The 26756-nt window shown below is 38.2% G+C and overlaps 1 protein-coding gene across 1 annotated transcript in view; it reads left to right on the forward strand.

Moving 5' to 3' along the window:
- Nucleotides 1–26756, forward strand: part of LOC126195094 (ATP-binding cassette sub-family G member 4) — a 357400-nt gene that overhangs the window by 313016 nt on the left and 17628 nt on the right. The window contains exons 3-9 of the mRNA XM_049933557.1: nt 492–672; nt 4295–4440; nt 12363–12601; nt 16759–16905; nt 17064–17221; nt 17424–17592; nt 20649–20749. Of these exons, the coding sequence (XP_049789514.1) occupies nt 492–672; nt 4295–4440; nt 12363–12601; nt 16759–16905; nt 17064–17221; nt 17424–17592; nt 20649–20749 (1141 nt within the window). The remainder of the gene's footprint in view (nt 1–491; nt 673–4294; nt 4441–12362; nt 12602–16758; nt 16906–17063; nt 17222–17423; nt 17593–20648; nt 20750–26756) is intronic.

Raw genomic sequence — 26756 nt, forward strand, 5'->3', positions numbered from 1 at the left:
AACCATAGATCACGACAAGAACATGCAGATATTTGTATTGTCTATTCAAACTAAGTTTGTTCAGAACAGATAAACTTCTTCTGCAAATTATAGAAAGCTCATCTAGTGTTCTTGAGAACCACCAAGCAACTGGTGGAAATCCCCCCCCCCCCCCAAAAAAAAATTGCCTACACACACACAAATAATAGATTCCTATGTGTCAAACCCCGAATTGTGCATGACAAATGCTGAACTCAGTTTTGGGAGGGGGGGGGGGGGGGGGGGGGAGCTGTTGCTCTGTTGCTAATGTTGAAATATGTGTACCTTATTGGAGTGACCAACTTCTGTTTACAACTCATTGTTTCAAATTATATTATCATTTCCAAACTTATCCTATATGAGCTTGTGTTCCATCTGTAGCTCTTCTTCCCATACCAACATTTTCTGCCATTATCATTTAAGGTATATGTTTCACTTTTAGCAGGCTGCTTCATATTTGAAATGATCCACAGGACCACAGGGGTGACAGGCAGGGTGACCGTGAATGGTCGGATGAGGCCATGGAGCGATTTCCGTCGCATCAGCTGCTACATCACGCAGGAGTTTACCATGCTGGACAACCTGACTGTGCACGAGAGTCTCGAGTTGGCAGCAAGACTCAAACTTGGGCCAGGCTGTGACCGCAATCTTGTAGTATGTATTTTGTCTGTCTTCTATCCTTACAATGTTCCATGCAAATTTTCCATCAATGGAAACAGTGCCAGAAATCTTCCTCTGTGAGCTCCTTGATGATGTGTTCTCCTTTTTCTTTCACTGTTTCAACAGACTGAAACCTTGTTCCTTTTAATGTAGATTTGACTTGGGGAATAGATAAAAGTCACATGGTACCAGGTCATGTGAATAAGATGAGTGGTCTACCACTGGGATGCTGTACTTTGCCATAAACGAGCTGGTGCATTTTCTTGATACAGAACTCACGACTTGTTCTTCCATAATTCAGGCCATTTTTTTCTTATTTTCTCATGAAGTTGAGCAAGAACCTCAAAGTAGGAATGTTGATTAATAGTTTGACATTCAGGAACTCAGTGAAGATACATAATTCCATGAAAATGGAAAAAAAAAATCGTCACTGATTTGAATCTTGATTTGCTCATTCGAACTTCTTTTGCTCTTGGTGAAGTTGGACCCTTTCAGTGCATGGGTTGGTGTTTAGTTTCAGGATATAAGTGAAAAACCAATATTTGTCAAATGTTATCACTCTTTCAAGAAACTGGGATCATTTTTTATGGTACTGAAACTGTTAGTACAAACATTTTGACATACTACTTTTTGTTCAATCATGAGGATGTTTGGCACTAGTTTCACACATCCTTTTCTCATGTTAAATTACTTACATAAAATTTGTCTTACACGTTCTTTGTCAGTTCTTACAGTTTCAGCAATCGACTGAATACACAAAAAAATGGTTAGATTGAATTGGATTACATACTTTTTCGATATTTTCATATGCTTTTGATGTTGAAGGATATCCTGGGTATGAGTCATCTCCAATGTTTTCCCAGTCATCCTGGAAATTCTTCAACCCCTCAAAAACTCATGTAAGTGATAACCAGTCTTTTCCATACAGTTGTTTTAGTAAAAGGTAGGTTTCAATAACAGTTTTTCCAAGTTTCATATGGAACTTCTCAACAACAAGTTGCTCTGTTATTATGCTTATCATTTCTTTGGAAAAACAAAACAACAGCTCCCACACAAACAAAGGCTGTGGCCACACTGATTTGTCTACAGTTGCCAGAGAAGCCATATTCAACTGAGAAGGCTTCACATTTCACAGCTATTGGTCACTAACCTTTGGCACACGGGTACTTACTCTATGAGAGCATCACTTCCATTATTTTATAGCCTCACCTCATAAATCACCATAATTCTGTATTTATGTGATCTCCTTTCTCAATAAATTGATGTCTTAGTGGTTGTAGTATTATGACTTTTTGAATTCTAGTAGAATTTCTAGAAGTTGAGTGGTGCAGTCTTCGTGTGTAACAGAATGCGATCACAAACCAAAACATCCAGCAAGTATAACAATAATGGAAATTCTCAGATGAAGCAAAAAAAATCCGAAAATTGTTGATGTGTAATTATATCACATGAAAAAATGTGTTTTTGTCATATATAATGCAACTGTCTGCCTGTCAGTCCATCTGCTAAGACCCCTTTTTTCTCAGGAACAGATGGACATATCAAGTTGAATTTAGGTCACATACTAAAGTCTAAGGTCCCTAGGCAGTCTAATAAATATAAGCTTCTAAGTAAATGCAATCAAAAGAAATGGCCATTTATGTCACTTATTTTGTTACTCACGAGCTCCCTCATTGAGACAAATAGGATACTTCCCATTGACATAGAATCATGAAATTTGGCAAGAAGCAAGGTTTTTCTGTAGTACAAGTAAAGTAAAAAATCCAAAAATTGTTAATTTGTAATTATATCACACAAAAAGAATATATATTTTGTCATTTGTTATTGAACTTCGGACATAAAATTAAAACATTCTCAAAAGTCTTGGAATTCCTGGGACTGATATCTCACCACTATCAATGTCAAAAACAGGCAAAAATCATATAGATTCTCAATTAAGTTTGTATGGATCCTTCGGAGCTTGAGTCCTACTCACATCTGGCCCAATTTTTTGAGATAGAACACACACACACACACAGCACATTTGTACAGTTACCTTGTACATTTGGGACTTATTTTCAGCTGTCTCAGGGGTTGTCTCAGGTGGATTAGGGGACTGGAAAAAGGAGAGGGGAAATGGGAGGGAGGGTTGAGGAAGAGTAGCTGGTGGCTTGAAACAAGGCGGCCAGTGCACAAAATAGGAATGCGACACACAGCCACTAGAGCCAGTGATTTTATGCAGCAAATGATGAAAAATGATGTGGGGGACGGATTGGGAGGGGTGACAGAACACAGAAAAGAGAGGTTTGGGCAGAGTGTGTGGATGTAGAGGGTTAACAGAGATTGAGGTCAGAAGGATTCTCGACCCCCACCACCAGCTTTTCTGAGGTACATAGATGAGAGTTATCCTTGCATCACATCCTTTGCTACTGTAATCCTCCTGGCTTCCATCTTTACTAATTCCGATCCCCCCACACCCACAGCCCAGCAGTCTCCCCTTTCATTATTGCTGATATTTCTTTAATGTTGGAGACATCATCAGAGGCTTTAATGACTCAGAAAGCAGCTCAGCAAACAAGCTCAGCAAATAGAACTGTTTATACAAATCCACGCATCTGTCAGTTTGTGACATCATTAGATCACTGCTGTTCTGTCATCCCTTCCCAGTCCACTCCCCCATGTGACTGTCATTATGCGTTGCACAAACTCACTGTCTCTGGTGTCCATGAATTTCATTCCTATCTCGTACACCTCCTCACTGAGCTGCCAACCACCCTTCCCAATGTTTCCTTCTGCTCCCAAAAAGACCTTTCTTCTCTCATCCACTCCACGTGACACAACCCCTCCAACTCAGTCTAGCTGCCAACTGCCAAACTCCAGTCCTGGCATTGTGCATTCAGCTGATACATTGTACCGTACAACTGTAGATGTGCTCATATGTATGTCTGTACTCTAGCTCAAAAAAGGATTCAACATAAAGCTAGTGAAGCTTTCACTCTTTTCTGTGTCCCTGTCGGCGACTCAACACTTCTAGTATTCAGAGAGTTGTTACTTTTACTCTTAAATTATTCTTTTATTTTAATGTGCCTGTTCCTTGTCTTTCACTTGTCAACTTTTACTACTTAAGTATTCAAGTATTGTCTGTTGCTAGTATTTAATTGATGACAATATGCATTAGCAATCTCCATTAATTAAGTGCCTGGGTGTCTTGCCAGTTTAACCCTTTAAGTAAATCTGGTAATATACTGTATATACTACTGGAATTACTAATTTTAATTTTTTGCAACTGATTCATTGGCATGAATATTTACCATCCAATACTTCATAGTAGACTTAAAAATACATAATAAATTGAGCAGGTTTATTCATTACTATTCCCAAAGAGTACATACTGACATGCATTTCATTGTTAAACTAGAAAAACCTTTTCTCACTTAAAGGGTTAGCTACCGAATACAATCCTTACTTTCCTTTTGATACCTGTCAGAACTGTTGGTTCTGAAAGATAGCGATTGTCTTTTTCTGTTTGCCTCTGTCTGTTGTCAAATAGAAATACCTATATTTTAATGATTCTGTCAGTGTAATTTTTATGCCATATATACTATAAGATCTTCATGAAATCATCCATATTTTGTAGGTGAACTACATTTTAAGACTGATGAATCTGCAAGACAGCTTGAATACTAGAGTGAAGAATTTATCAGGAGGAGAAAAGAAGAGGTTATCAATTGGTGTTGAATTAGTTACTAATCCTCCAATAATGTTCTTTGATGAACCAACAAGGTAAAATAAAGAAAATTAATTTTTCTCATTCCAACAACATAACTTCATAACTATTTCTTTTTCCTTGATTACTTCTTTTCTGTCATGAATGTATCATAGAGTTCATTTGGAAGTCCTTTATTGGATTTTTGTTAGTTTAGTGTGAAGTTAAGCCTAAGAATGGATTGTCAATAATGTACAGATTAGTGCTTCAATTCAATCCAGGGAAAACAGTTTTGAAGAAGGGGAAGATCTTAACGTCAAACTACAAAATCATTTTAGGCAAAACTGTGGAGTATATCCTGCTTCACATAATTTTCATACCATAGTGAAGATCTTTCACAGTGTCTTACATAATGTAAATTAAAGTATAATAACATAGAAAATACTACCTCGGTGGAAAATTTCATAAGATGCATTAACAAAAATTGTGGCTGCATTACTGTGGAGAAGACTCACTGATTTCTTGAAAATGCATTATTGTCAATAACAATACTCTGAGTTATCCCTGTAGGAGACCCAGGTGCACAACATGTCCAATCCACCCACCCAGCACTTCCTACTCCTGTTCTTTCTCATGCTTATCTTAACCCATCGCAGCCTGAGCCACCAGTGAAAGCAGCAATGTCATACACCAATTCTGCTGTCATCATTGCACAGGTTTTTATACTGGTATGACTACTAACCAGCTGTTGACCAGGATGAAAGGCCACTGCCAAACTTTGGCCAAAAGCATGGTAGACCACCCTGTGGTACAACATGCAGATGGTTATAATGCACTTCACAACCCAGGCCATTGGGATCCTCCCCTCCACCACCAGCTTTTCTGAACTGTACAGGTGGGAGTTATCCTTACAATACATTCTCCATTTCTGAAATTATCCCAGCCTCAACCTATGGTAATGTACTGTCCGCACATCCTCTACCCAACAGATCCACCCCATCTGTCCTATATCACTTCCTCCCTATTTATCCTATTTATGTTCTCTCACCCTCATCGTGTGCCACCCTGTGCCAATGCACCTACCCATCTTTCCCCTTCACTGCTCCTTTCCTTCTCTGCCCCTGCCCCCCGCCCCCCCTCCCCAACCCCCTTGTCCCACAGCCTCCTGACACTGTGCCTGGCACTCTTGTCATGTCTCTAGTCTTAGCATGCTCCGCCAGACAGCACTCTTCTCTCCCCCCATATGTGTCATGCTATCCCTCCTCCTTCCTTCAGTGCCCCACTCCAGATTTTCACTCAGCATGACAGATGCATTCCAGTCCAAGCTGTCGGAGATAGTGGTCACGTGTGCACGAAGTATGCTTGCTTCTGTGAATGTATGTGTGTGTTTTCTTTTCTGAAGAGGGCTTTGGTCAAAAGCTAAATGTGTAACAGTCTTTTCATTATGCATGTCTACAACTCAGCATGGCATCTTTACGGTGAGTAGCAATCTGTCCTCTTCCTAATACTGTTGATACTTTGAGTTTAACCTTCAGTCAATAAATTTCTAAGATTTTGAAAATACAGACATCTTCAAATCAATAAAAACATTGATTTATATTTTGGTGTGCAATAAATAAGACAAAAGTTAACAATGTTGTCAGGCTTGCTTGTGTTTATATCCATGATTCCAAAGTTGCACAATTCTTTGCACCTTCTTCCCAGTCTAAAGGCATGTGTTCTATTCTTCAGGGTTATTCATAATTACCTCCAGGGTTTCAGAAAACAACTGCATAAAAAACTACAAGACCTACAGAAAAATGATGGATATCTCCAAGTTTCGATTTGCAATAAGTGCTATGGTACAGTTGCAGAAGTGTTAAAACATGTAGGCAAATCATCGGCTCCATATTAATTCATGTCTGCATATAGGCAACTTGATGAACAGATTTCCAAAGTGGGCTGCTGTTGTTGCTGCAGTGACATCAGTGACTTGCACACACATGCTCTTCTGCCCATACTGACATTTGCAGCATCACAAACAGTGCCCATATGGACACTGATAATTAAGCTAAAAACTTGGACAGATGCTCTATCCACTGAAATGTGTCAGTTTTCTGAATGTCTTGTGGTTTTCATGCCATAGTCTTCTGAAACCCTGGAGATACTTATGAATAACCTTGTACTGATGGCATATTGATATCTCCTACTATGGCATGCTCACAGAATTTAAGTGTGATTATTTTCCAAGCTTTTAGCCCTGTCTTTCACCCATTTTGCCCAGATTATTTCACATTCTTACTCTGTATTTATCTCATTAGACATTACTGAGTTCTGTATATAAAAAGTGTTCAGTAAATCATTCCCCTTCTGCTCACAAGCATACCTGGCTCCTCAATGTTATAATATAGAAAGAGCCAAAGAATGTATGGACATTTTAGGGAAAAACTATATAAACATAATAATACTAAAATGATATAACATAAAATATGAATGCCATTCACCTTCAGCTGTACAATTCTTCAAAATGGATATCATCAGTTTCCAGTCACTTGCGATTATGGCAAAATGATACTCAAGCAACCTTTGTCAAAATGTCCACTAAAACTGATGCACATATATTTCATTTGATTCCATAGGTTCTGTTGTTTTGGCTGATATAACAGAACTTCCTCAAGTAAGTGCCAATGGTTGATGTCTGACAGTACTAAATTCAATTTAATGTGGGGGGGAAGGCATTTGTATCTCATCTTCCAGTGTCTTTGAGGACTGTCATCAAAGTAAATTTGTGTATCTAGGAGGCAAAGAAAATTACTCATGCACACAGAGTGTATGAATTGTGAATAAAATAGATGTATGAAGAATGTTTAGGTACATTTAGCTTCAAATAATCATTCATTTAAGCCTCCATACAAAAAAAAAAAAAAAAAAAAAAAAAAAAAAAAAAACACCAGACGTTATTTCACCATAAAACAGCTTCCTCTTCCACGTATACTTGCAAACTGTTTCTGTGCCAAGTGACAAAATTATACCAAATTTATTGGTGTGTTCAACTATGTGTCATAACAGCAAACTGTTTCTCTTGCAATCCTATCACCCCAGTTTCCAAATCACTTACAGCATTGGTCACAGTAATCTTCATTTCTTCTGTGTACAAGACTTATGTTATTTATTCCAGGATAGAATCGAATAGATTTATTCATCTCATAACATACAATTTCAAATCATGTTGATTTTAACATTATGTTAAATACATTTCTGAGATATTGCTACACAATTACATCTACAGTTTCCAGAATACAAAAGTAAATGTTTAATTTCCTTGTTAAAACTGTAAACCTGTCCTCAAGGAATTCTTGAATAAAACAATAACACTTGTCTACCAGTTGAGTCTGGAGTAATATTTTCAATGAACCTGCTTCATGTTAAATATATTACTGCCTTTTATTTTATTGTAAATTTTTAACCCCATATGCTCTGGTGCTTGGGTATAGAGTTTTAAATGGTGTGTCGGGAGTTAAAAATTCTCTCTGTGGTGGGTGCTTTAGTTGTGGACAAAATAGAAAGAGTTATGTGTGTATAGATTTTTATATAACAACAATATCTCATGTACATAAAGGGAAGGAATAAATATAGTGTTTTTAGATTTTTTGTCAGTGGTCAACATGATACCCACTATTTGGCAACATATATGTTCCTTGTCATTATTATTATTATTATTATTAGTAGTAGTAGTAGTAGTAGTAGTAGTAGCAGTAGTAGTATTTAATACTAGGAGTCTCTTGACACTTGCACAATTTCCCCAGAAGATTATGCCATAATGAATAATTGACTCAAGCAAACAAGAGTGATGGACTATCTTTCTCATGTCTATGCTTGTGACACCTGACAAAATATATACTGCAAAATCAACACTGTTAAGTTTGTTTGCTAAGCAGTCTCTTTATATCTCCCAATTTAAATGTTATCAAGATTTAGGCATCAGAACTTCACAGGCTTTGCTTCTGTGATATCCTGGTCATTGCAAAGTACCTTTATTTTACTTCATTCGAATTATTTAGTTTTTAACTGCATCATTTTGGTTTTAGTTATAGTTACTTTCAGCCCATTATGATGAAACCAAGAATAAAGTTTCTCTAAAGTATTTATGGCACTTCCCAGACTTCTTTCAGGCACTCATTTTCAACTAGACGTCATGTATCATCACTAGATAAAACTGAATGAGCATCAGTACCATGTGGTAGGTCATCCATGTAGAAAAGGAACAGATAGGATCCAATATTGAACTCTGCAGGACTTCTTGGCCAATTGTGTTCCAGTTTGGGGAGTAATTTCTTGCATTTGAGGCCATAATTACTCATTGTTTTCTATTTCTTAAGTAAAAGATGAACCTTTCTAAAGCATTGTCTCTGATTCCATATATATGTAATTTGTGTAGAAGTAAGGCCTGGTTCACTCAATCAAAAGTTTTTGTCGGGTCACAGAATATTCTTATGGCCTTCCCACCTGTATCTAATGAGGAGAATATCTTTTGAGTAACTCATTGATTGCATTTACAGTGCTTCTTCCTTGTTGGAATCTGAACTGATTTTTAAAAATTATGTCATTTGCAGTAAGAAATTTGTGAATTTGTTTTGCTACAGTTGTTTTGAACACTTTAGAAAGTACCAGCAGAAGAGAGATAGGGCAGTAATTCTCCACTTCTCCTGTCAAACACTTTCCAAATAGCGGTTTTATCTCAGCATATTTTAATATATTGGGAAAATATCGCTGCTCAAAAGTTGGTTTATGATAAATTACAGTGGTTGTGAAATGATATTATCCACTCTCTTGATACAGATGTGGGTATTTCATCCCACCCAGATAAGCTTTTGCTTTTTAAAGACAAAGTTTTTTGTTCCACATCAGCTGGCCATCAGGAAGAAGGACCACTATCAAATTGTGGCCAAGAGCAAAGTTCATCACTTTGTGGTACAATATGCAGCTGAACATAACATGCTCAATTTTATAGCTGCTTCACTACCTGAGCCATCTGGATCCTCCACACCGCCACCAGCTTTTCTGAACTGCACAGCTGGGACTCATTCTTACAACCTATTCTCCACCCTTGAAATTATCTCGGCCTCAATGTACAGTAATATACTGTCCCCACATACTCCATTAAACAGTTTCCACCCCCTCTGTCCTGCACCTTCTCCCTACTCTCACCTCCTATCCTCTCTGTGTGTGCTCTCTGCTAACACACCCATCCATCTTTCCCCACTCCTCTCCTTTTTCGCTTTGTTCCCTTCCCCCTCCTCAACTCCGTGCCCCACAGTCTCCCAACATTGCGCCTTTTGGCAATCTAGTGTGTGTGTGTGTGTGTGTGTGTGTGTGTGTGTGTGTGTGTGTGTGTGTGTGTGTGTGTGTTTTCTCTTTCTTTTTCTGATGAAGGCTGAGGCAAAAACCCTGTGTGTAAGAGTCTTTTAATTGTGTCTGTCTATAACTTAACTTGTCATCTTCACAATAAGTAGCAGGCTATCTTTTCCTTTTGTTGTTCATGTAATTTATTCAAAGTATTGTCATAAAGTTCAGACTTATCACAAATACATAGTTTTCTTATCTGTTTGTGTGTCTGTTCCATACACTTATCTCCATTGTAGCTGAAATTCGATAACACTCCTAGGTTTTAATATTGTTTAAAAATTTCCGTTTGCTGTTAAAAAAACTACTAAGACCTCAATTTGCTCACTGTTTTACTAATCATACGCAACACTATCATACCATTTTTAATTGTTGTCTGTTAAAGGAACGTCATACTACAAATTGAAGTTGTATTTCAATCCAGTTTCTAATAGCATAACAAACATACCATCTACTAAGACAATTACAAACATACTTTCTATTAATGCATATGTGTATATATGTTTTTGGTGCCCTCTGTATGGGTGCCAACTAATCTTCGATCTTGACCTGTAGCACAGTATTACCATCATGGTAGACAGTTTGCTGTTTTCCAGTTACCTTCCAAAATTTTAAAATCATCTTCTCCTGTGAACAGTTGCATTGTAAGTTTTTCTATTTTTTTAAACTTCTGTATTGACCAAATGAGATCACACAACAACTTCAATCCCCCTTCTTTCTTTGTTGATCCTATTTTTCAGTAACCTTCATGTGCTCCCTGGGTCATCTTTTCCTTTCTTTTGTTTGTTATTCCTGATTTCTTAGTATTCTTGCCTTGAAAGCCTTCTAAATTTAGTGTTTTATTCTCCAAAAAGGTGCGTTTTGTTATTTCCAGCTCTTTGATCGTTTCTTTCTTGTTCTTTTCTTGTTTCTGTAACCCATAATATTGTTGAATTTCTTTTCTTGTTTCTGTAACCTGTAATATTGTTGAATTTTATCATAAATACCGGAATATTTGCTATATTAGCCTGTTCTCACTCATTTGGTAGAGGTTGTAGAGGTTTTGCAGTTGATGGTTGTAAGGAGGGTTGGTTATGTAAAATTTTTACAATAACCATTATTTATTAATAGTGGCTGCTTGTTATGTAAATGGCAATTAGAATAACTGTGGCCTGGATCTTGTAACTTTAGGCTCCTTCTCTGAGGTTGCAATGTCTGTGCAATATGAAAAATAACTCAAACTACCAAATGCTACTGAATAACAGTTACAGCTTCTTCTTTTATATGTGTATATTGTCCCTCATTTGCAATACATATACTCCACATTACAGCTACTGACAGAACAAAAGCTCCCAGTAGTTGTGAACATAACTCAGTCTTTTTCACTCAACACCTGTCACACAAATCCAACTTCAATTTTCCTGACATCATTCTATTGTCCAAGGATTCATGGGCAATAGTGCACCTCCTTGCCAGGATCGTTGGCATCGTGGAGTAACTGCCCGAACAGCAAATGCCACAAAGTGCAGAAACATTGTCAGCCATTGCCCCGCCAATACTCTGTGACCATTTCATCTCGCAGTGCATAACAAAAGACATGAATTCCTGTGCACCATACATGGATTGAAACTGACAACTTCACTAACATGAGAAACACATGAAAAAGTAGTGAACACCATCATCGGCTAGAGAAAAGAAGAGAGAACACATCAATTTCCCCAGGCCAATATGTTACACTTCAGTGTGTCCAAAGATTAACCTTCACTTTGCCATTGCTTCTGATATTTTCTGTGTATTTTAATAGATCGTCTCATTACCTCTCATTTTCTAACTATCTGTGGTTTATATTGCAACATTTATCTCTGTTCTGCCTAAAATATAGTTCACTGTCACGCAGTCACTTAGATATAAACAAGCTGGTTTTTTCATTGTGGTACAGTGTTTTAGTTTTATAACAACGAAACGGATCAATTTCTGACAAAAAATTTAATTGGATAGCTAAAAAATCAGAACACACACATAAAACAGGGTTGTAATTAGGCGAGCTTTTGAAGCCAGTGGCTCCTTCTTCAGGTAGAATTAGTCCTACTTACAAGCTGCTTTTATATGTGTGTTCTGCCACCGCTTGGTGAGTGTTTTAGTTTTGTATTACTAGATACATTTCTTATTGTACATGCTTTTAGTTAAGTCAAGTGATCATGCACTAATTTGTATATCCAAATTTTGACATAATAAATTAATATATGATTGTTTTATGAAAATGCTTCCATTTGACATTATGTCATTTCATAGAAAAGCATATCCTCCTTTCCTTTTTACTTGCATCTACTGCAAATTTTTGTGCTCCAGTCTGATAAATGTTTTCTCCAAAAAATTTAAATTTAGTAACTCATTTTATTTCACCTATTTGTGTTTGTGTGTATTTTAGTGTAATTTTTATATTTGTCTTTAGTGGAGAATTCTGTCAGCACTTTAAGGAACAAATGCTGCTTTAATAACAAAAGGAATTTTTTTTACACTTAAAATGTTGAATGTCATCTTCGCTTAGTATATGTTATCAGCTGATGCATAAAGTTTACAAGATGTATACATTTTAGAAAATGTTTGTAATATTTTAAATGTTTTTTGTTTATTCCAGTGGGCTTGACAGCATATCATCTGTACAAATGATATCTCATTTAAAATCTCTGGCAGGAGGTGGCCGAACTGTGATATGTGTTGTGCATCAGCCGAGTTCTAGATTATTTCAAATGTTTGATGACTTGCTCATCATGTCAGATGGTCAGTGTATTTATAATGGCTTCATCAGTAATATGATTGAAACTTTTGAAGCTGCTGGATTTCACTATCCCATGTATTATAACCCAGCTGACTTTGGTAAGTTAAGCACAAATTTGTGATGTATTACACATCTGTTATAGTATCTTTGTTACTTCTTTAAAAAAGCAACTTGCGTTATTGATAAAATGACATAGCTTAAAGTTTTTGTCTGGTCTATGTAACTGAAATCATTGATTTTCCTTAACTGTCCGTTTAGGGTTTCGCAAAGTGTAAGTTTGGCAGTGTCTTTGAATTGATGGTTGTCCATTAAGAGAACTCATTATTAGATGTTCACACAGTACTAGCACTGTAGCTGCTGCAGGAGTTGCGGTTGTTAGGCACTATTGTGCTCCATTAGTAAGCACTCTTATTATAATCAAAAGTGAAATACTGAACAATTTTACCTACAAATGTGCATGTGGCTTCAATACTGAACATTCCTTGATATAAATGCCTTCTGTTCCAGTAATGATAGATATAGTATAATCACTGATTGTCATATACAAACTGAGAACAACGTTGCTGTTATCAAACACAAAGTTGATGGGCATGTGGTTTATTGACTAACAGAGGAATGTTCGAATAATCCAGCACTGATTATTCATGATATACTAAAGACTATTTTCAGCTCGGAAAATTTTCCCTAAGAATAATAAGTAGCAGACAACTGCTTCTTAACCATAATCTGTACCTTCATTTTCCCCAAACTCCTTAAGGTCCTCCTTTATAAAGGAATTTACAGAACACAATTGATTAATTAGTGAGTTCTTTGTGACGGGTCACAGTTTAACCAACATTTATTATAATTTTCAGAATATATATCTGTTGATGGCTAGGTGGAAGAGACACCGACACACTCCCCAATTGTTTTCTTTCTCTGTTTTTCTCATTAGATAGGCTGCTTTTGTTGTAAGTTATCTGTAACTGCAGTTGCTGTCCCAACTCTTGAAATTGTAGCTTGGTGTCATTTCTAATTTTAACAAGCCAAAGAGTCCTAAGATTTTAATAATAATAAAACATTTGAAAAATGGGTCAGATGTATTGTGAAATGATTTATCCAAAAGTAAGAAATTAAATAGAGTAGAGAAACATTTGATGCACCATTGAACAATGTTCAAAGTCATTTACAGCAAATGAAGCTGCATGATCTACATAATCCACCAGATAAATATACTCTAGAACTCTTTAAAACTCTAATATTTTAAGTTAAATATCAAACTTTAAATTCTCAATCAGCACCTCATTTTCTGTTAATTTTTTCAAGTATCATTCAAAGGCATGTCAAATATCTCTTTGATCTGTTTTATTTCTTATGTTTAGACAAATCATTTCACAAAACATTTGACCATTTTTTTTTTCAAATGTTTTCATCGACAGTTAAAACATTTTTGTGCAAAAGATTTAGGCCTTGAAGAGATGAACTTTCTGACATTTCACTTATGCTCAAGTAAGTAATAAAGTTTTTATCAATTAGCCTGATTACTTTCAAGTAGTTAAACTATTTTTTGTGAAAGTAGACCTCATGCTGGTCAGTTTGATACCCCATTTGTCCATTTTCTATTTTTCATTTGGTTATGAAAATTCAGACAAAAATGCATTGGGTAATTTCTAGGGAGTCTTGTTTTCACGCCACTCAAACATCGAAACAAAAATGATTTTCTTTTATGTCAGATTTAATTATGTTTTCAAACGTTTTCTATGAAAATATTTCTATTAATTCATCAATGTGCTGAATGACAGAATATGGGAGAAAAGAGAAGATTAAAAGAGACTCTGTAAATGACCTGTGTAAACAGAAATGTTTCAAGAAGAAAAGAAGAATTTGTTAAAATCAAATATTATCAATTTTTAATTAACCTTAACAATACCTCTACTCAGCATATAGCAGAGATGCTAAGTCGCAATAGGCACAATAAAAAGATTCACACACTCATAGCTTTCGGCCATTAAGGCCTTTGTCAGCAGTAGACACATATACACACACGCACACACACACACACTCACGCAAACGCAACTTTCACACATGTCTGCAGTCTCAGAGAGCTGAAACTACACTGCGAGCAGCAGCACCAGTGCATGATGGGAGTGGTGACTGGGTGGGGGTAAGGAGGAGGCTGGGGTTGGGAGTGGGAGGGATAGTATGGTGGGAGTGGCAGACAGTGAAGTGTTGCAGTTTAGACGGAGGGCAGGAGGTGCGGAGGGGGGAGGGGGTAAGTAACGGAAAGGAGAGAAATAAAAAGAAAAAGAAATTAAAAGACTGGGTGTGGCGGTGAAATGGCAGCTGTGTAATGCTGGAATGGGAACAGGGAGGGGGCTGGATGGGTGAGGACAGTGACTAACAAAGGTTGAGGCCAGGAGGGTTACAGGAACATAGGATGTATTGCAGGGAAAGTTCCCACCTGCGCAATTCAGAAAAGCTGGTGTTGGTGGGAAGGATCCGTATGGCACAAGCTGTGAAGCAGTCATTGAAATGGGGGGTATCATGTTTGGCAATGGTTTCAGCAACAGGGTGGTCCACTTGTTTTTTGGGCGCAGTTTGTCGGTGGCCGTTCATGCGGACAGACAGCTTGTTGGTTGTCATGCCTACATAGAATGCAGCACAGTGGTTGCAGCTTAGCTTGTAAATCACATGACTAGTTTCACAGGTAGCCCTGCCTTTGATGGGATAGGTGATGTTAGTGACCGGACTGGAGTAGGTGGTGGTAGGAGGATGTATGGGACAGGTCTTGCATCTAGGTCTATGACAGAGGTATGAGCCATGCGGTAAGGGATTGGGAGCAGGGGTTGTGTAAGAATGGACGAGTATATTGTGTAGGTTCGGTGGACGGTGGAATACCACAGTAGGAGGGGTGGGAAGGATAGTGGGTAGGACATTTCTCATTTCAGGGCATGATGAGAGGTAATCAAAACCCTGATGGAGAATGTAATTCAGTTGCTCCAGTCCCAGATGGTACTGAGTTATGATGGGAATGCTCCTCTGTGGCCAGATTGTGGGACTTTGGGAGGTGGCGGGATACTGGAAAGATAAGGCACGGGAGATTTGTTTTTGTACAAGGATGGGAGGATAATTATGGTCAGTGAAGGCTTCAGTGAGACCCTCAATATATTTAGAAAAGGCCTGCTCATCACTGCAGATGTGACGACCACAGGTGGCTAGGCTGTAAGGAAGGGACTTCTTGTTATGGAATGGGTGGCAGCTGTTGAAGTGGAGGTATTGCTGATGGTTAGTAGGTTTGATATGGACGGAGGTACTGATGTAGCCATCTCTGAAGTGGAGGTCAACATCTAGGTTCTCTTTGAATCATCAGGTGATAAACTGCTTAATCCAGTGATACTTTTGGAATAGTTTAAAAAGCATAATAAAATACATCTTTTAGTTTTGTTCATAATTTTGCTTGCAGAATTTAGGACATTACTGCATAGGGTACATTTATGATATTAGTAAACTTATAATCAATATGAATTAGGATAGCTTGCTACTTACAACATAGAGGAGGTGTTGAGTGGCAGACAGGCACATTTAAAAGTAAACTAAGTTATTAGACAAAGTTCTTTGTCAGACCTACAAAAAAACACATACAAATTCATACACATACAATTCGTATGCACATGGCCACTGTTGGCTAGGTGTACTCATGAGAAAAAAGGCACATGTGCAGCTGAAGTGGGAGCAGTAAAGGGCATAGAGATAGGTGGAGGACAAAGAGTATGTTTGCAAGAACAGAGAATATGCTTCAGAGCGCCACAGTTTTGTGATGGCCATTCATGTGAACAGACAGCTCATCAGCGATAGTGTGCAGATAGGGTGCTGTGAATTTGTAGCTAAGTTGGTAAACATATGGCTGCTTTCACACGTGGCCCTGCTACCCATACCCCTCCTCACCTGAGGTCTCTTGTTCACCCCAATATTGTACCAGCTGAGATTGCTACTCATTGCTGTCGAGCCCTGCACCCAGAGATGACTGTGGCCATGTGTATGCGAATTGTGTGTGTCTTTAGATTTCTAAATCTGATGAAGAATTATGTCTGATAGCTTAATCTACTTTAAAATGTGCCTGTCTGTCACTCTACACATCCTCTATGTAGTGAGTAGCAGTTTATCTTAATTCATATTTTTGTTAGTCCATCCTGGATTTTCCAATATTTAAACAATTACTGACTTATTGTCTATCTACATAAAACTAACAATTTATTCCTAAAAATTTCTCTTTAAGCTCTTGAGGTTGCTTGCAAAGAGCGAGGACAAACAATAGAAAATTTGGTCAATTTCTATGTGCAGAAAAATTTTTCAAATGAAACCCATGAGGAAAAGGATGTTATGGAATTACATGATGCAAAGGAGGAGACTGTTAATGAAGAAAGTAAGTAAAGAGATCCACTTATTTCATAATTCACTTATTCCAAACTCCATGTGTATTTAAAGTTTTGCAGTTTGTGGAAATGTACACTCTTAAACAAAATGAAATGATATGTCTGGCACATTTTTATGAAAAAATAGGTAAAATGTTACATGTTACAGCTCGGATGATAAGCAATGGAGAAGCAAATCATGATTCTACTGCACAAAATATGGCAGCTGTAAGGAAATGGTACTGCTCTTCTCCCTATCCTATTAGCAGATGGAGACAATTTGCTATTCTGTTGCAAAGGTCAATGCGGTGTACATTCCGTGATACGGTATGTGTTTCTATACAACTATACATGACAATATGAGATGAAAGAAAGGCTTCCTTTATTTACGTCTTTTTCTAGAACTGTATACACCCTATCCTCTAAACTATCAGTTGTTATGATCAAAGAGTACTCTGTAAATTATATTTTCTTTGTACTATAACCTTGAATAGAGGTGAAAATAAATGTTATCTCTCTTTTTTTTTAGCACTTGGCCTATATAAGATTTATAACACATGTTGTTGTTGGATTATTACTTGGTACACTATACTATGGAATTGGAAATGATGCTGCAAAAGTGGAAAGTAACGTGGCATGTCTGTTCTTCTTCATCATGTTCCTGTTCTTCTCAAACGCTGTTCCAACTGTCCATGCATGTAAGTATTATGTGTTATAATATTGCACTGGTTTTATGCATTCTGTAATGTGACTGGCCTCTTGCATAACATGGTGAGCAATTTAAATTTCAGCCACTGTCACTTTTTGTTCTTTCAAGTGTGTCCAGTAGTTGAAAGAAACACAGGTTACATTCACCTGCAAGAAAGGAAGCAGAAGTGATACTCAAACATACTGCCCACTGTCAATTGACATCCATCTGTAGATCTTAGAAGACAGCCTGTGCTCAAACCCTATCTAATCTCAAACAGAATGACTTCTTCCAAGCCAATCAGCATGGTTTCTGGAAACTTCCATCACTCACCTCCTGCTTTTCTCACATGACATACTCAAAGCCAAGGATCAAGCTGTCAAGTTGATGTAGTATCTTTTGACATTCAAAAAAGTATTAAACACAGTACCATATCAACACCTATTAACCTAAGTATAATCATGTGGAGCATGGCGTGACTCTTTCTACTAGTCTGAGGATTTCTTGGTATGGAGGATGCAGCAGATTATCTTCAACAGAGAGTCATGAACCATTGTAGAAGTAACTTCAGGCTTGCCCAGGAAGTAAGTTTGGAGTCTGCAGCTCATATTTTTTACTACAATACAGTATCAGTGAGTCAGAATTGGAATCAGTTAACTTTTACATATACTTTGGTGTAACAGTTTGTAGGGTTATGAAGTGGAATGATCACATACATTCAATCATGTTTATAAGTGACAGACATCAGTTGATTGGTAGGATACTGGGAAAATGTAACCAGTCTACCATGTAGATTACTTACAAAACATTTTTGTGGCCCATCCTAGAATACTGCAGAAGTGTGTGGGACCTGTAACAAATAAGACTAAAGGGGATGTTGAACATATACAAAAAAAGGCAACATGACTGGTTACACATTTGTTTGACCCAGGGGAGAGCATCACACAAATTCTGAAAAACCTGAACTGGCAGATGCTAGAAGATACTGTGGAAGTTGACTTACAGAGAGTCAAGGACCAGTATTAAGTGAGGAATCTAGGAATTTACTACAACTTCTTATGTATCACCCTAATAAGGCCTACAAAGACAACATTAGACTAACAACAGTGTCCATGGAGGGATTTAAGGTCATTCTTCCCACCTACCATATGTAAATGTAATGAGAAGAAACCCTAATACATATATCATAATAGGAAGTACCATCTGTCATACAGAATATAGATGAAGATGTAGTTGTAAAACCACAATTCAGCTTGTAGTAGATAATTAACATTTGTATATGCAGTAATATTTTCAAGAAGCCTTGTGTCATGAAGAAAATCCGAATATCCTAACATATTCAATTTCCCTGATACATATCTACAGATATACTGGGTGATCAAAAAGTCAGTATAAATTTGAAAACTTAATAAACCACAGAATAATGTACTCGTAGATAGAGAGGTAAAAATTGACACATATGCTTGGAATGACATGGGGTTTTATTAGAATTTTAAAAAAATATCCCATATTGCTAGACACGTGAAAGATCTCCTGTGCGCGTCGTTTGGTGATGATCATGTGCTCAGCTGCCACTTTCATCATGCTTGGTGTAGTAGCCACCAGAAAGATCGCGGGAGGCGCACATTGGCACGGCCCGTGCTGCTAGTTGTTGTTGTTGTTCTTGTTGTTACGCCGGCAGAGGTCGCGTCCGAATTCTCGCATGCCCTCTGGTGGACGGGACTCTACTTGCGGCAACTACCGCCCGTGACGCGCCGTGCCAATGTGCGCCTCCCGCAATCTTTCTGGTGGCTACTACACTTGGCCTCCCAGGTCCTCAGACCTCAGTCCGTGCGATTATTGGCTTTGGGGTTACCGGAAGTCGCAAGTGTATCGTGATCGACTGACATCTCTAGAGATGCTGAAAGACAACATCCGACGCCAATGCCTCACCATAACTCTGGACATGCTTTACAGTGCTGTTCACAACATTATTCCTCGACTACAGCTATTGTTGAGGAATGATGGTGGACATATTGAGCATTTCCTGTAAAGAACATCATCTTTGCTTTGTCTTACTTTGTTATGCTAATTATTGCTATTCTGATCAGATGAAGTGCCATCTGTCTGACATTTTTTGAAAGTTTGTATTTTTTTGGTTCTAATAAAACCCCATGTCATTCCAAGCATGTGTGTCAATTTGTACCACTCTATCTACATTATTCCATGATTTATTCAGTTTTCAAATTTATACTGACTTTTTGATCAGCCGGTACTTATGTAAAATAAACGAAAGGCAACCACTACTACTGTTTGCTGTTGTGTGCTCTTATGTTCCAGACATCAGTCAGCTACAGGTGAGTTTTCAGGAATTAATATTGTTATGGTACACATATAATTACACAGTTCATTATCTGTTGAAACTAAAAATTTTGTACCCATCATGACTCCAGATGTAATTCTGAATTTTATTTAAACTAATATAAATTTATTCCAAGCTGACTAGTTATGAGCTCTTTCAACAGCACCCAAGTTCAGTTTCTGGTGAACACGTAAGTTGAAACATTCACAGTATGATCTCTCCAGGAGTTTGTGTGGAGGATGGTAAGTGGTCCTGCTTTGCTCCTGGACATTCAAAAGACAACTGTGGAAGCAAAAGCGAATAAAAAAAAGTTTTGGTGAATTAATATATGGTTATGTTTCAGAAAACATGCATTATATGAGTTTGAATAGTTATAACAGCATTCACAATCAAGGTGAGGCAGCTGACTCACTGCTGGATGTACGAAACGAATGAACCAGCTTATGTACTAAATGGTACTTCATTTTTCTTTCAAAGGTGAAACATGTTCATAGGCATGGTAATATCACTAGTTTTGATGTTTTACACACAGTTTGCATAATATCATTTCATTCTACATAGCTTACAATACCAAGCATAAAACCAAGAGAAAAGCACTACAAATCACTGTAGACAGATAGGAGTACAATATATTGCTTCTTACAGAAAAATAAAATTATTGTGAATTTTTTTTAATAAAAACTTTTGAAGGACACAAGTTTCTTAAAATTATTTCTGTTTTCCAGTTCCTTTAGAAGCATCTGTGTTTCTACGAGAGCACCTGAACAACTGGTACTGCCTCACATCTTACTACTTTGCAAAACTGCTTTCAGATATTCCATTACAGGTAATACACAGTAATATTTATGTGCTGATGTAAAAATTATTAATATAAAATTTGACTGAGTGTTATATAAACAGGAGAAACATGCTGGTTTCCCAAACTACAGCATAAGGAATAAAAGTTAAAAATTAATGCTGGAAAGGCTCAGAAACAGTGACAACTACTATCATTGTAGACGTATGACACATAACAACTTCAGCACTCTGTCTCATGCACTTTTTAGGATCATACTGTCAAATAATTTGCTCACATCTGATAACAGTGTACGGTATACACAACAACTGTTTAAATATTGTGTTCACTTCAGATAGCAAGCAAGGTTGGTTTGCAGAGTTTTTTGTAATGAGTTTACATAAGGAAGACAAGACTCCTAGGGTACAAATAATTAAAATTACTCACAGGGTACAAATAACTAAAATTACTATGAAAGAGTTGTCAACCTCCATGATTGCAGAACATTTGTTAACAGGTCAGTCATTGAAGTTTATGATGGTTCACACAATGTCTTTATAACTGGAGAACACAGCTAGGGCTAGTAGCTATGCTTGAGTCACTGAATTCACAGAAAAGTTTTAGTTTTTTTAGAATGGTAAGCAATTGTTCCATCCCATGTATTCCCTTAGTTTAGATAACATCATTTTCAGATACAGTGTTTTACTAAAATGCTCTCTCACAAATTACTTTTGGGCAGGAATTGCAGAAGTGGAATGACATTCATGATAACTCAAAACTCTTTTCTTATATTTGATATCTGTAGCCTCTGCAGCAGTTAGTGCACAAATTAATTTGCATTCTGAACAAACTTTCAGACTTTAATAAAAGACAACTTGTAAAGTCAAAACACTTATTAACAAAGCAATAATTGCACATAATAGAAGGATAAGGGTAACAACCCCCCCTCCCTCAAACACTCACACAGGGCTGCACAGCTACATTGTTCCATCCAATCACATTGTATTGGCACTGTGGCTCCAATAGGAAGGGGAGTTGGTTATATTGGGAGAAAGTTGTTGAGCAAGAAAGGAAGTGGTGAGGAGGAAGGGGGATTGCAGGGAATGATGGCTGACAGCTGAGAGGGAGAGGCAGCAGGTACATGGGATAGAAATGTGATACCAGTGAACTCATTCTGCTGTAGACATGGAGAGTTGTGCACAGTGGACCGTGACATGGAGGTGCGGGTTGGAAGATACTCTTGGAACAGATGAATGGTGAGACTGCGGAGAGGAGTCTACTTATCATTGTATCCATAAATGAGAAACATCTTACTCACAATATTTTCCACCCTCCCAAAGTGGTATTCTGCTGCCTACACATTCTACAAAATATTTGGTCCATCCTATTTAGGTCAGACTCCTATGAAAAACATAGGCACAAGGTCTGTCTGCTATATCCATCCAGCACATCCCATTCCAGCCACACCCTATCATATCATTGGCCACCTGTGAAAGTGTCATGTCATGTACCAGTTCTGCTGTAATTCCTGTCCAGCATTTTGTGTGAGCATGACCACTGACCAGCTGTCCACGTGGATACTTGAGTGTTTGGGAGCCCCATCAGGTCAGGTTAAAGGAAGACATTTGTAGTAATGCACAACCTACGTGTGGGAGTCAGTGGTATTCTGCTGCCTACACATTCTACAAAATATTTGGTCCATCCTATTTAGGTCAGACTCCTATGAAAAACATAGGCACAAAGTCTGTCTGCTATATCCATCCAGCACATCCCATTCCAGCCACACCCTATCATATCATTGGCCACCTGTGAAAGTGTCATGTCATGTACCAGTTCTGCTGTAATTCCTGTCCAGCATTTTGTGTGAGCATGACCACTGACCAGCTGTCCACGTGGATACTTGAGTGTTTGGAAGCCCCATCAGGTCAGGTTAAAGGAAGACATTTGTAGTAATGCACAACCTACATGTGGGAGTCAGTTACTGAGAAAACAGCCATAAGAACTAAGTGGTCAAAAGCAAAAACCATGCACAAAGTGAAAAGGACAAACGTAGAGTAACCTGAAAATGTGAAAGCCAATAATCTTCAACAATATACAAAACAAAGCCACAATAGCAAACTGAGAAAGAAGCAACAGTAAGCGAGTAACTGTATGTGAAAGTAACATTGGTAATCAAAAGGCTACAGAAACATTAACACAACTGGATGGGGATTAATAGGTGCATAGGGTTGAAAATGACTAGACATGTGTTTTTCCCTCTGGAGCAAGGGGGCACATTGTGATGGGAGCATTATCAGTGGCTCAAGTGGCAACTAAAAGTCTGAGGTTTCCTTCCCTGTTGCATCCTGTTGTCCTGTTCATTTGAAAACTGGTCCACATGGTGCTGCAGTTGCTGTTGAGATGTTGATACTGACATGGATTTCAGTGTTGGAGTAAGTGACTCAACCTCCATGGCTTGCCAGATCTGCACCAGTTTGATCATAAGCTGCTGTTGCTTGTTGGAGTAAGTGACTCAACCTCCACGGCTTGCCAGCTCTGCACCAGTTTGATCATCAGCTGTTGTTACTGGTAGTGATGGTGTTGGTGCAGGTTGTAATGGCACTATGGCTGTGGCCAGAGTGTGAACCTAGGAGCAATGGGACACCACAGTGAAGTCCTAAAAGCGTGGTCACTAAGAATGTTGGGCTTGTAAATACCCTGCATTGGCTTGATGAGTTGAGATGGCTCCTGGGTATGTCATAGCTGGAATTAGTTACAACGATGGATCAGGTGGTCCTGTAAGGCCACAACAAGTAACACTTGGTGTCCCTTATGACAGAGAATATCATACAGTGCCCAAGCTGGCTTCCAGCCAAATGTGTAAACTCACACAGCAGTACCCTGAAGATACTGGGATGTGTAACTTTGGCTTATGGTTCACGGCGTAAGTCATAGCAGGTCCAGGAACATGCATGCCCCTGCCTGTGCAGTACCTCAGCCAGGATTTGTCTGTTTACTGGAGTGGCCTAGTATGTTGCAAGAAATATTGTTAAGGCTTCTTCAGCAGGAACCCAATACCAGTGCTTTCCTAATTTGTACCTTCATTGTTCTGATCACTCGCTCTGTTGACTGAGTTTAATGCTGGGTACAAAAGGGCAGTGGTCAGACCTGTATTCCACCCTCTCAAATCATGCCAAAATGAGCTTGGACCTGTTGGATACTAAGGTGTGACGTGCTCCCTCTATGGCAAAAATTGTAACTAGAGATTTGATTTTCGCACATGCAGTTGTAGAAGCAACTCACATGTCATAAGGAGAATTGGAGAGTGCATCTACCACCAGCAACTATATTGCTCCCTGAGAATGGCCGGCAAAGCTTGTGTGATGAAAAACTGTGCTGGAGCATTTGGTTGTGAATATGAGCCTGACATGTATGCACTGTGTGCTGAACTGTGCTGTCTATTACTGACCGGTAAATATCACATTGAGCTAAAGCTTTCATCCTCAACATCCTCTAGTGGGATATGTGTGGTAACTGAACGATGCAGACACAGTGCAACATTCAGCATCCTCAGTAGATGACACTACTCCCTGAACAACATTACCGTATTTACTCGAATCTAAGCCGCACTCGAATCTAAGCCGCACCTGAAAAATGAGACTCGAGATAAAGGGAAAAAAAATCCCTGAATCTAAGCTTGAGACTTGAAATTCAAGGGGAGAGAAAAGTTTTAGGCCACACCTCCAAATCGAAATAAAGTTGGTCCATTGCAATATGAGACACAATTTAGATCGTATGAATGACGATACAGCTACAGTAGTTTGGTTCGAGTCGTAAGCTTAGCAGTTAAGCTTTACCAGGTATCTATTGCCATGCGTCAGGCGCTCCGTGCGTATTTATACAGGTACCCTTCCTTTTCCAGGGTCTGGTTTGAATCGATTGCTTATTTTGCTTTGATCTGATAAGTGCCGTTTTCTTTGTTATAGGTGTTTACGTCACTCTAAGCTGAAAATGCATTACTGTACTGTGTCATGCATTGTTTGTCGCATTCTGATAGTGCGTGTTTACGCCCTGTCACCGCTTGCGGCATGGCTTGCTTTCGTGCGCGCTACCACAGCTTTTTTTTTTTTTTAAAAAAAAAAGAAAGAAAGAAAGAGAGAGAGAGAAGCATCGTCTCATTAGCGAAACAATGGCAAGAGACTGCCATTTGTTGTTACTTACACTGCTGCTTTCTTTGATAATGATCAACAAGAACCGAATTATAGACTGCGTATGATAGAACATGTTCTGAACGAGAGTTAGGCAAAAAATTTTCTCCGTTTGAAAATCTTTGCGGCCGCTCCTTTAGTTCATCAAATTCTGCACAGAAATTAGTCATCTTAGATTTAAAAATCTAGTCAGTTGCCGTGCTCCATTTCTGACTGTATCACTATTAAGCCTAAGAATAATACGAATATAAACATGACACGATACGTATATTCTTCCGCGTTTGCTGTTATCTCACTCTAGTTTCGTAGTTTATTAGGCAGACAGGATTTAAATGAGATAGCAGCAAACATGAAAGAATACATGGCAAAATGTTTATATTCATATTATTCTTATGATGAAGAGAATACTGCATGTGATTTCACATTTCATAAGGTTCCTATTAGCTACCATCTCTTCTCACAGGTAGGAAAAAATTCAGAACGTAGAGTTGGCCATATTGACAAACATCCCAAACAGTCATGGCAGTCAAATTTTCGTAGTACACTGAAATTCTGCTATATTCGAAGATGAACAATACGGAATTTGTATTTACTTCATTGGATAATGTATGAAAATGCAGTGGTCGAAACTCGGGGCGGAGAAAAAAAGCTCGTCTTCCACCTTTTTTTAAAAAAAATTATTTATTGATGCAGAGGTTTTGGCGCCAGTATTTATCTTTGTGCCTACAAAGCATGCCTGTGTAGCGCTACATATATTCGATGGCAGAAGTTAGTTGTGGCAGCACCTACCAACATTTTTCAGAACTTCCGCTTGCTTTGCACTCGATTCTAAGCCGCAGGCGGTTTTTTGGATTACAAAAACCAGAAAAAAGTGCGGCTTTTAGATTCGAGTAAATACAGTAAGCCTATACAATTTTGGAACTCTGGATCTGATCCTTTGGGGAAGCACTCTGGCCAAACACTTCGCACCACTGACACTACTGTATGCATGAAGGAGTCTGACTAGTAGCTGCTGCTATTCCTCGAGTGGTGATTGAGAAACCTCTATTCCTTGAGTTGTGATTGAGAAACCTCGCAAGGTGTGGCCCATAAAACACACTGCTTCCTGGTGGTCAGATTCAACATTGAAGCCAATGAGGAGGTGTGATAATGCATAAGCATTTGCAAGCTGTATGGTGAGACCAAATGAATGTCACAATGATAATTGCTTAAGAACAATGTCCAACATTGCAAATTCTGTGCCATTTTATCTGAAAGGATAGAATGTGAACCAAAGATAAATAGGGGTGGGTGTCTGTGATCTATGATAACTGAAACTTATTCTGATATAGGAAAATGTGGAACCTTTTAACACCACAAACAATTTTTGGTGGCTACTTCTCCGTTTGTGAATAATTTTGCTTTGCCTTCAGGACTATTGTTGCTCTGTGCCATCGGCATTCATATGTGACAGAATGGCTCCAATGCCATATTGAGACACATCAGTTACAGAGAGCAGGAAGTTGCCTGGTGTAAATGTTATTAAGCACAGAGTCAACCTCTAGAGTTTCTCAACTGCAAAAATGCTTTGTGACACTTTTGAGACCAAACAAATGGAATGCCTTTCTTTCTCAAATGGTTCAATGAAGGCACGAGCTGATCTTCCTGGGGAATTAACATTGTATCACAGTTCACTTTCCCCAGGAAATACTGAAATTCCCTCAAGTTTTTTGAAGCCGTCAGTAGGCAAGATCCCTATGATGCCTAAGCTATGCCCCAAATACTGCATGACAAAATTTAGGCACATAGGACTGCTTGAGTGAAATATGAGTTCAAACACTGTAGCCCTACACATGGTAGACTGAAATAACTACTGATAAATCTCTAATAAT

The sequence above is a fragment of the Schistocerca nitens genome, chromosome 7 (assembly GCF_023898315.1).
Source record: "Schistocerca nitens isolate TAMUIC-IGC-003100 chromosome 7, iqSchNite1.1, whole genome shotgun sequence".
Taxonomy (NCBI): domain Eukaryota; kingdom Metazoa; phylum Arthropoda; class Insecta; order Orthoptera; family Acrididae; genus Schistocerca; species Schistocerca nitens.